At 32.9% G+C, this 11,099-nt stretch overlaps 2 protein-coding genes across 2 annotated transcripts; both read right to left on the bottom strand.

The window, feature by feature from the left end:
• Nucleotides 1-2,590: 2,590 nt before the first annotated feature.
• LOC106308962 lies at nt 2,591-4,052 on the bottom strand. The gene is made up of 6 exons (XM_013746060.1): nt 4,029-4,052; nt 3,802-3,960; nt 3,649-3,709; nt 3,263-3,561; nt 3,038-3,179; nt 2,591-2,601 (listed from the first exon to the last, which is right to left on the bottom strand). The coding sequence occupies exons 1-6, from the start codon at nt 4,050-4,052 to the stop codon at nt 2,591-2,593; spliced, it is 696 nt and encodes a 231-aa protein (XP_013601514.1).
• A 135-nt stretch (nt 4,053-4,187) lies between these two features.
• On the bottom strand, nt 4,188-7,614 carry LOC106307190 (inter alpha-trypsin inhibitor, heavy chain 4-like). The gene is made up of 12 exons (XM_013744066.1): nt 6,928-7,614; nt 6,622-6,834; nt 6,390-6,479; nt 6,194-6,310; nt 5,844-6,113; nt 5,618-5,774; nt 5,464-5,541; nt 5,285-5,385; nt 5,037-5,207; nt 4,888-4,962; nt 4,715-4,825; nt 4,188-4,643 (listed from the first exon to the last, which is right to left on the bottom strand). Exons 1-12 carry the CDS (start codon nt 7,474-7,476, stop codon nt 4,305-4,307), a joined length of 2,271 nt encoding a protein of 756 aa, XP_013599520.1. The 5' UTR covers nt 7,477-7,614; the 3' UTR covers nt 4,188-4,304.
• Between the last annotated feature and the right edge of the window lie 3,485 nt (nt 7,615-11,099).

Raw genomic sequence — 11,099 nt, 5'->3', positions numbered from 1 at the left:
TCCGAACAGGAAACTGCAAAACATCCGCCAGCCATAGGCATATATTTACTTTGACAATCACTCATCACAATAATTACTATCATAACAGCATAATCATGCCATTAATATTAGCCACAATATACGTCTTTGAATATAATTCATTCCGGTTATAGAACTCCAATCTAGGAATCAAATTCACAGAATTGCCATATAGGCTCAATGCCATCCTATTTCATATTTTTAAAGTGGTAGCAATATATATACAAGCTTTCCTAAAATAAAAGATATAAAAATACGTATTTTTGATCAAAATTGATTGATTTAAAATTTAATTTAGTTGACCATATTAACTCTTTGTTTCCTTTAATATTCCATGTGATTCGACGAGCAGGGAATAAGGTAAGTTCTCAAAATTTAATATTAATTTGAATTTCGAAAATTATGAGGGCGATTAGTTATGCAAGCATACCCTAGACCAGCGCATTGCATATATAAATACTAGGCCGTCTCTTTCTCAAAACAAAGTCCTCACCACCGTCTCCTTCTCAAAATTATGAATTTAATTTCTTTTTTATAATTTGTTTCTTTAGTATTTTAGTATTTTATTGTTTTATTGTCTATGTTTTTCTTATTTTATATTCATAATTTATATTATGAAGACAATAATTATATTGCTTATGTTTTGTTTTATCTTAAACTCATAATAAATTTATATAAGTCTTTGCTTACTCTTATAAATTTATTTCCTTCAAATATATTTAAATAACACCAAATGTAATTTTAAAGTTATAATCTCTTTAATCTATAATTCCGCGCAGGGCGCGGATTATCACCTAGTATGATGTGATTCAACAACATTAAGAAAACTGATTATCATTCATTGGCATGTTTTTTTTACGTGACATGAAGACCCTATAAATTTGTTTGAGCCAATGATTTGATTCTAGTATCAACAACCCTCTTAATGAAATGAAAGGAAGAATCTGTGAAACTAGAGAAAGTAAAAAAAAAATCAGAAATGGAAAACGAGACGTCTTGAGATTTTTTTCTTCCAAATAATAAAAAGTTTAAAATATATTAAAAAAATATTGTGTAGATACTCTAAAGATTTTTTTTAACAACCTTTTCTGTAAAACCATTACTTTAGATATAAAATAAATTTAGAATTGAAAAATATTAAGATAGGACAATTTAGTAAATTTATATATACATACGTGTATTTTTTCAAAAACTTAAACAATGGTGTAGTTTTCAAATTATAATCTTATTTGAGTGTATTTATCCAAAATTTTCCTATTTATTTTGTATAAATGGTAATATAAAATTTTAAAATTTACCCACATTAATAATTGTTTGACATGACATTTTTAAATAGTAATTTTATAATTTATGTTGAGTAATTTTATTGTCTTTTAAAACGTCGATGATATCCTCTATATTTTTAGAATACGACTTACGCATCCACACAAATGTATTTTTATTTTTTAAGAAGCAAAATTTTAATGTATGATAAAGTTGGTATATATACTATTAAAATTTGGTGCTATATATTTTATGCTCTTCAAAATTTATCATATTAAATTTATATTGGGTTATTATTTTTTTTGAAAATATGTGTTAAATAATATATTTACTTATTAATTTATATACTATATAGATAAATTTTAAGTTTCTTTTATTTTTAGTTATTACTAATAAATAGTGAGAAATATAACTAATCTTTAAAATCAGAGCTGGATCTCCGACAACATCCTCACTGGCGTAGATCTGAACAACCTCGTGAACTTATCAAGATTCGATTTTGTGTAATCTCAGCTATGTTAGTTAAGTGTAGTGTGGTGTCTCATTTACTTATCTTACACTTCTTCATAGGCGCTTAAGGATCTCTATTTTGAGATATTGTACTATGCGGTGGTCAAGCACGTAAAGGGAATATCCTAGGAAGTTTTCTTCCAAATGATCCTTCTGTGATTGTTTGTCATATTGTGTTCTAAATTTAGTAAATGAGTATTTAAATCGATTTAGGTGGCTTTATTGTTGTTTTATCATTTTTATTAATTAGTTATTAATAATATAGCATTCGCATATTTTTTTTTTTGTTTTGAAACATCATTCACATATCTATAACGATTTTTGTCATGGGTTTATGTTGTTTATAGCACTAATTGTTTTTATCATATTTATTAAATAGTTATTTTAAATTAATGTTTTAACATTAACTATTCTGAAAATAAATTTAGGAATGAATTATTGTTGTTTTAATTGATAAAAAAGATAATAAATGCTAAAATTTAAGATTATAAAATTTCTTAAGGTCATTAGAATGTAATTAAGTAGTTATTTAAGATTTATTTTCAAAAAGTAATTCAGTTTTAATAATATAGATTGTTTATATAAGGAGAATATTTGTTGTTGCAAAAACAGTACACGAGCAAACAGATTTTTTCACAGGCATTAAAATCTGAAAAAGAAAGATGAGGAACAAGAAAGTAAAAAATAGGAAGGAGACCAATAACTTTTCACATCTGTAAATTGTAATTATCAATAGATATTTCATGAGCCATCATTTCATGTTATTCATTCATATTTTGAATAGCTGAGCTTACACCACTCACTGGATACCTGAAACATAAAGATTTTGATTAATTTTCTTACATTAGCAACCACACTTTCCTAATTTCCATATTCTAAAAAGTCAATTGTTGATAAGAAAATATTTTGGTTTCGTTTCCACTCTATTATTACCATGGCAATCAATCAGGTCCATTTAGCTTATTGGTTGATATCTACATCTCCAAGACAATATCTGAAATCATCAAATAAATCGAATTAAGCTTCCCCATACGATTATTCTTGTTTTACTCTTCTTATTTATCATCTACCTTAAAATTCTTACACTTTCACCTTTCTGCATTATTAATGTTTTTATGATGTTATATGCTTTTGAACTAACTAAATACTGCAACATATCCATATATACTTTGTTAAATACATCAAATATATATGATGAGATAAAACTTTATGACCTGATGAATAGAATATAGAGAAAAAGTCTCACATTCAGAATCAGTCTTGCTCCATTTGTTGGCCTCAACACTTGGACGAGCTTCATCTATAGTCTTACGATTCTCCAAATACTTCTTTGCTATAGCATTTGAATGTTGTGGATGTATTTTCTTGTTGGGTATTGTCTTCAGCATCTGCACACAACACATAAAATGTTTATAGTTTTTATATAAATATTATCGACTCAATAACTTGATCATCTATGTACATGAAGTACCTTTTCCATACGTGTGTAGGGAACTGAATCTCCTGTAGACAAATCAAGAGGAGGAGGTGGGATTTTGAAGCCATTTGTGCAAACAAACATCTTCTTGAGAAGAAAAGAGAGCGATTTCTTCTTTCCGATAGTAACATCCGTGTTAACCCTAGTGAGGTCTTTGCTAGAATCTGCTTCATCTTCTTTTTCTTGTTCTTCTTTGGAGAAGAGATTGTTTCCAAGTGTTCCAATGGCTAGTACTGTTTCTTGAGGCCAACTTTGGAGGTCTTTACTCAAAGCAGGTCCTGATGTTTCTTGAGCTATATATACATCATCAAACAGATCAATGATCTATCTAAAGTTGTTTTTAATGTACTAGTCTTCATTGTGTAAGAATATTTACTCACAAGAATCTGAAGTTGACTTATGTTTCTTTCCACTAAGTTTTGTTTGAACCCAACTAAAAATCTGTTATCCAACAAAATCAAAATTATACATGATCAAAGAAAGATCAACAAAATATATAAGTTATGTTAATCCAGACGAATATGAAAACAAACCTTTATGTTGCAAGAGACATATAAATAAGCACATGTATGTGTGTCTGTATCCAAGAAATTCCTTTTCTGTAGATGATCTTTGATATCCTTGAATAGCTTAAGGAGATAAAGATGATCATAGTGGTCCCATGTTTTTAACGACACCGTAAACACTAATCCCTGAAGCCAGCAAAATGCTAGCAAATAAAAAAAATTGGGTTCAAGTTTCTATAAACCCTCGAAATCACCGTTTCTCTAGCACTTGATCCCATCTTTGTGGACTTTGTTGAATGTTGGTTCACCAAAATCACATTCTTTATAGTATATAAATCGCTTAATAGATCGAAATCAATCAACTAGTTGAAAGAAAAACACGTGGATTTGTCTGTCCTTTACACTTTCTCCCCTGAAGTAAATATTTTATGTATGACCAGGCCGTACAGAAATTACATGTCGTGTGTGTGTAACGTAAATGTACAAACTTACTTTGAAGCTTTTTAAAATCTTTTTTCCTTTTCTTATAACTAGTGTTCTCCACCACATGCACAGCAAACATTTGTGCAACATTCAAAGCAGGCGATGCAAGCTAGCGCTGTGAAGAGCTGTGTGAAGACAAGGACACATTGATCATTGAGCTTGGTGCAGCATTGGACACAACACATGCAGCAGCATTTGTTGCACAAGGAGACACAACAGCTCGAGGCAGCCTTCACGAACTTCTCAGCAGCATCAGGTGCTCTCTGCTCTCCATATCCTGGTGGAACATTCTCTCTTGTAGCTGTTATATCACCAAAGCCTATACTAAAGTTTTGTAGTGGGATTGTTCTTGATATCATCTTCTGTTTCTCGCCATTGCTCGCTATCTGTTGAGTATATATTTGGTGTACATATGAGTTTTGTAAATTTTTGTACTAACTTATAGATGTGACTATACCTTTTTCTTTCCACCAGTGTCACTTTGTTTGGATGCTTCTTCTGTGTTCTCCAGCTGGATCATTCTAGTATACTCAGATGGTACGCCTGTTTGGATGCTTAGTTTAGTAACCTGAGAAGAAGAAAAAATTAGAGGAGAATGAAGAAGATGACAAACTTTAATAGTAAACAAACCTTTTCTTTTAGCTGTTTGTCTTCCAAGAACCATGCCTCAGCAGTAAGCAAGTCAATCACATTCTTTGCAAACACCTGAGTACATATTTATGTTAAAAACACATATGTTTTTAGAAGGAAAGATAATGAGAAGGAAGATGATCTTTTACTTTATCAAGAGGCATGTCTTTTGCACGTTGTACAGTCAACTCCACAGAGAAGCTGCTAAAATCTCCTAGAAGACCATTGGCTTTCACATTCTCAGGGAACTTTCCTCTGTATCTCCCATATATCATCAATGGACTTGAGGACGTCAGATCAGGAATTTTTGAAGGGTATACCTATTAGTAGTCACAGGTAACACTTTCAGATTCCAAACAAAAAACAATAAGCAAGCAATGTTAGCATAGAAGCACACCTCAACTTCATCAAGAACCTGCAGAGGCTCAATCGTTATATTCAAAAGAACAGTGGATAAAGCCCTTGTAAACAATTTGTCTAACCGTTCCTCGATATGATCTGTATACATCAGAAAAAGGAAAAAATGTCTAAGCAACTATATTACATATAGTGTATCTTTTGGAGGCATAGTGTTACCTGTGTTATAAACTGATTCATGCTGGCCTCTTGATAGATTTGCAAGCGTTTGCAGGAAGTAGTGATTACAGAATACACCTGAAGATATTGCAATGAGTTCACATATGAAGAGGTAAATAAAAAAATAATCAAAGCCTTAGAGGAAAAGTTTTACCTAGCCCAAAAGTGTGTATCCGTGGAGGCACTGATCCAGAACTAGCAAGACGTTTCTTCATTACATTACAAATGTGTCTCTCATCTTCAACAGACCCATCTGTTACAAAGAAGATCATAGGAACCGAGCCACGTGTGTTCGAAAGCATTTCCACAGCCTGAAAATATTGACAAAAGTTAGCTATTATCACCAAAGAGTTAAGCTACAAGTGAGTGAAGAGAAAGACCTTCTCTAGGGGAGGGAGCATGTTGGTACCATCAGAGACAGCAAAGTTCTTGTTCATCCACTCAATGCCTCTTTCAACAGAATCTGAAGTAATTAACTCCATTGAGGTTGAAAAGAGAGAAGTATCATCACTGAAAGTGATGATGTTGAAGGAATCTCCAGGACTAAGCTTAGATAGAGCTGTTGATATCGCATTGTTTGCATCTTCTAGAGGTTTTCCAGCCATGCTTTTACTTACATCAACAACAAACACAACTTCCCTCTTGAATGCCTGAAGTAGAGTTAAAGAAACTTAAAGATGTAATGCAAATAGCATTCATTAAAAAAAAAAAGAGAGTACAAAAATCAAACCTTAGTTTTTTGCTGCTTTCCTGGGAAAAGGTAGAACGAAAATACATCTCTCTGATCCACATCGTGAACTGGCGCAGATTGAAGAAAAAGTCCACCAACTATATTACTTGAAGAGGCCTACCACAGGAACATACAGATATAAGCCTTGCAGGAGCTGAAAACAGAGGTTCAAAGCACCAGGGAGAGAGTTTATTACCGTAAAAGAAAAGCTAAAATCTGCATTTGACCATTTCAAAACATCTCCTTCATATGAAAACCTCAACGTCCCTGAGTTCCTCATTTTCTCCTGTAATACAAGAACCTAATCAGAAAGTGTCGGAGAAAAGATCTTACGCCGGAAAATTAAGAATAGACTAAGTAATATATAAAGGACTTGGATCAATCCACTTATCACCAATTGATTTTAAGTTATCGGAATAGAACCACACCTTAAGTTGATGACTGCATCTTTTGAAGAGAACTTCTGTTCCAGTACCGGCGTCAACACTCAAGTAAATCTTCACCCTCTTGGAGATTTTCTTTACAGCAGGAGTCACATACTCAGGAAAGTTAAAAGGAATGTCTAGGAAGAACTCTCCTTCGTTATACGTCAACTTCTGTGACCAAGACATCTTGATAGAGAGGTTGGTACCTCCATCAACCTGTAAATAATAAGACATAATCAGAAAAGATAAATAAACAAACACAAGAGTTAACAACATTTGAGCGGGAAACTACCACATGGTCCACATCACCTGTGGTATTATAAGAGTGAATATGTTTGGTTTCAAGAACCCTCCACTTTGAGGTTGCGTCGTTTTCTCCAACTCGTTACCATCTTGAGCCGCGATCAGTTGCGTTGCGTAAGACTTTCTAGTAATCTCAACCTCAACACCTAGAATCGAACCATGTTCTCCCATAGGAACAGCGATACGGCAATCGCATCTCTTGCTTCCCATGACGCAGTGGACACGCCACGTTCCGGTCACGGTGACGAGAGCCCTGTCGAGATAACAATCGATGTCGAGCTCTATAGCGTTCATCTGGAGAGGAATCAGAGCCGGTGGGTCGCACCTGCCGTGCACGTGAGGCTGGTAGCTAGGTAGGTCAGGATTATCCACTATTCCCGGGTCGGGTATAACTGCGTAGACCATGGGGGACGAAGGAAGGTAGGCCTGCGCCGTGGAGGTTCTCTCCATCGGCGCCGCTAGCCTCGGCGCCGCGACGGCGCGATCGTTACCGAGATAAATGCGTTTCGCGAGTTTGAGACCATCTTCCACCGCCCTTGCGAAATCCTCCGCCATCTTGACGACGGCGAAGAGATATTTTGTCTCGGGGCTTGGTTCTCTCTCTTCTCTTCTCTTTCTTTCCTAAATTCTCTCGGGAAAATAATCTGAGAGGAGGATGTTCCTTTCTTCAGACAGCGAGGGAAACAAATCACTTTGGGAGTTCTGTCTTTTCCAGCGCATATTTTCACTTTAATTATTTTAGTTTATATAATTGTTTACAATTACGAAAGTGCCACCTTTTTTTGGCGCGATTGAGATCTAACGGTTGATATAAGTATGCCGACAAGATACAAATACCCGAGAACGAATTGTTTTTGTACACGTGGCAATAGAGCATGGTGGACCCACCCTAGTATAAATGTGGTTGAAGCATAGGATTCTAGACTTTGACGTTCTTCAACGGTAAAGTCTCGTGGATGCTTTTGGTGGGGCTGGGAAAAAAACACGGAGTCGAAGAACCGAACCGAATCTGATCTGAAAAAGTAGTACCGAATCCGAACCAAAATTGATTAAATATCCGAACGGGGTCAAAATTTTGGTATCTAAAGAACCGAAACCGAATCCGACCCGAATCGAAGTATCTGGGGTATCCGAATGTAACCGAAATAAATTTATATACCTAAATATATTACTTATTTTAAGATTTAATATATACTAAAAATATCCAAAATATATAAGATACTTTTAATTTATCTAAAATACTTGAAATATACATAAATAATCAAAAATAAATGTCTAAAATAGCTCAAATATATTCAAAACACCAAAATACTTGAAATATCTATTAATTTTTTTATCCAAATATTCAAATTAAACCAATTTATATGTTAATTTTAGGTATTTTGACATATATTATACAAATTTATATGTAATATATTATTTTGTTTTAGATTTTGAGAAATTTTAAACATATAATGAGTATTAAAAAATTTAAAATAATTTAAATAGGTTATCCGAACCCGAACCGAACCCGCAAAGATCCGAACCGAATCCGAACCGAAATTTAGAAATACCCGAATGGAGCTGAAATCTTTAAACCCGAAAATCCGAAACATGAATAGATCCGAACCGAACCCGAATGAGTATCCGAACGCCCACCCCTACTTGTGCGGGGTCTCACGTGACGAGCCGTTGGCTCATGGGCTTTCTATGCGCTTTATTGGGTTGGTTGGTGGAATCAACCGACGGTAACACATACACTTACTTTTGGCTGGATTACTAAAATTTGCTGGCTGATTTTCCTGATATAGAATTTTGGTAATATGGTCTCAACAAATCAAAGACTTTATAACTTGAATAAATAGTGGGATTACAATACAATGGTTGAAATAGTTAACGTGGAGATATGATTAATCCATGCCCTTTGAGATTTGCAATCCAATTACAGAAATAATAAGGTGTTTCATTAGTGAATGATTGTTATATCGTAACCGTTTGATAGCTCAATTCATAAAACTAAAATTATATTCTCACAAATTCTGATTTTAAGTATGAATATGATTTGTAGAAGTGGAAAGTATGCTTTAGAAGTAACTATAGCTGTAATTTGTCACATGGCTGTTCGTTTTGTGTGATGCTTGCACTGGGTAAACTGTTATCTTGTAGTCTCTGGAGCTTATTCTACAAGAACGAGATAGTATATATCTGCAAAACTTGTATGTCAAATATGTTGGTAAATGGTAAACACAATAGCTTAGTGATATGACACCAAGATGATGCAAATAATTAAAAAAAAAAAAAACTTTCGGCACTCAATAGTTTGGTTCTAGCTTCCTCTGCAGTCTTTATATAGTTTATGCATGAAGTGTATCTCCGGCTCAGTGATATATTATCATATATCAACCATCCGCTCTTAATTTGCGGCTTGTTGGACTCGTCGTGATGTGTGTTAACCACTACTCAAATTACTGTACTGTGTTCGGTTATTTATGGACTAATAATATATGGTATGGAAACTGATCATTTGTAACATTTAGTTATGTTCTTTCATCTTACTTGTTGATATTGAAAATTGATTCTCGGTTGTTGTTTTCTTGCTCTGTCTGTCACCGTAAAAGAGAGCTTGACAAGTTAGATTTGTTCCTATTAAAACTGCAGTGATAATATAACGTAATAAGACATCAACATCTAGAGAAAATAAAACAACCTTTTGGAAAGTAAGATCTGTTCCGTATGAAATTGCAATGATAGTTTGTTTATTCTGAAACTGAGCCAACTTTTTTTAAAGTAAGAAAATTTGAAACATATTGATGTTTTTCTTCTTCTTTTCTTTTCACCTTTTCAGTGATGTTCTTACGCCTAAAGTGACAAAAATAAATTAATAATTAACATGTGGAAAACATCACAAATATTTTACTGTTTTCTTTCCTCAACTTTTAATTGACTCGTTTCTATAAGCAATGCCACTGTCTTTCGGAGCTGCTAGGTGTGAAGCCCATCGTATTTATTAACAACAAAAACGTGAAGGCTATCGAGTATCGACCATCGTATTGGATTTCTTTTTCAGATACCTATCAAATAGATATCGACGAAATTGCATGATTCTTAATCTAAGAAACCAAATCTTTTTTATTATATGTTGACTAAGTCTCACGATTGGCTACAGGATGTTAAGAAATACAAAGGATCCTCCTCCACAACTTTTAAAGATTTTACTTTCTAGATTTGGTCCAGAAAGGCTTCACTAATCACGGCCAATCTAAAAAATCCGTAAAGAACTTAAATTAAAAAAACGAAAGAAAGAAATACATTACTTTATTTTGAACTTTGCTATATTAAAAAAAAAGGAACTTTGCTATATTACTTTTGTTGCATGATTAAAAAAACCTTCAAAGAAACATGTTAGTTTTATCCCCAAAAAAATTAACGTTTTAGTTTAGATAACAATCTATTTCTTAATAGCATGTTTTTAGAAGTATATCACCCAAATTGACCTAAATGTTGGTTATCTACCTAATTGACCCTACATTAACTGGGGAAAATCGGTACAGAAAGAATCATATAACGTGTGTTGTCCAAGTCTTATTTCGATTTTATAGGGCTATTATGCTAGGCACTTAGTAAAGGATCTATTATAGTATACGTTTATACTTTATATACGTTATCTATTTAGAAAATATAATTGCTAATTCATATCGACGACATAATATATATTGCATGATTGTAATTAATTTGAAACCAGATCTTGTGTTGTACTGCCTATCCTCTCGTAATTGGGGTAGAAGATGTTAAAATAGAGACATAAAGGATCTTCTTCCACCCCAATAATTTGTCCATATTTTTATTTGGGAAAACTGTTTTTTAGAGCAAAAAAATAGTAACTATGTCCCTTTAGACTAATCTATATTTTGTGTCATATTTTTCTATAATACCCTTTAATATTTATGAAAATAATTTTAATAAATAGTTTTACGAACAAAAAAAATTTGGAAAAATAGTAACATTTGTTAAAATATCTATATGAACTTAATGGTATATTTTCCAGTTATAAAAAAGTTAAAATTATAAATTTCAGATTATGTTCTAAAAAAAGTAGAAATGACATTCTACGAAGTAGAAAACAAAATCTACTTTTTTCATTGAATCTACAATGTTTAGAATACATGATCTACGTAAATAGGAGTATTCTACAAATATGT

This window comes from Brassica oleracea, chromosome C8 (assembly GCF_000695525.1).
Source record: "Brassica oleracea var. oleracea cultivar TO1000 chromosome C8, BOL, whole genome shotgun sequence".
Classification (NCBI taxonomy): domain Eukaryota; kingdom Viridiplantae; phylum Streptophyta; class Magnoliopsida; order Brassicales; family Brassicaceae; genus Brassica; species Brassica oleracea.
This window is presented reverse-complemented; position numbering and strand designations above follow the sequence as displayed.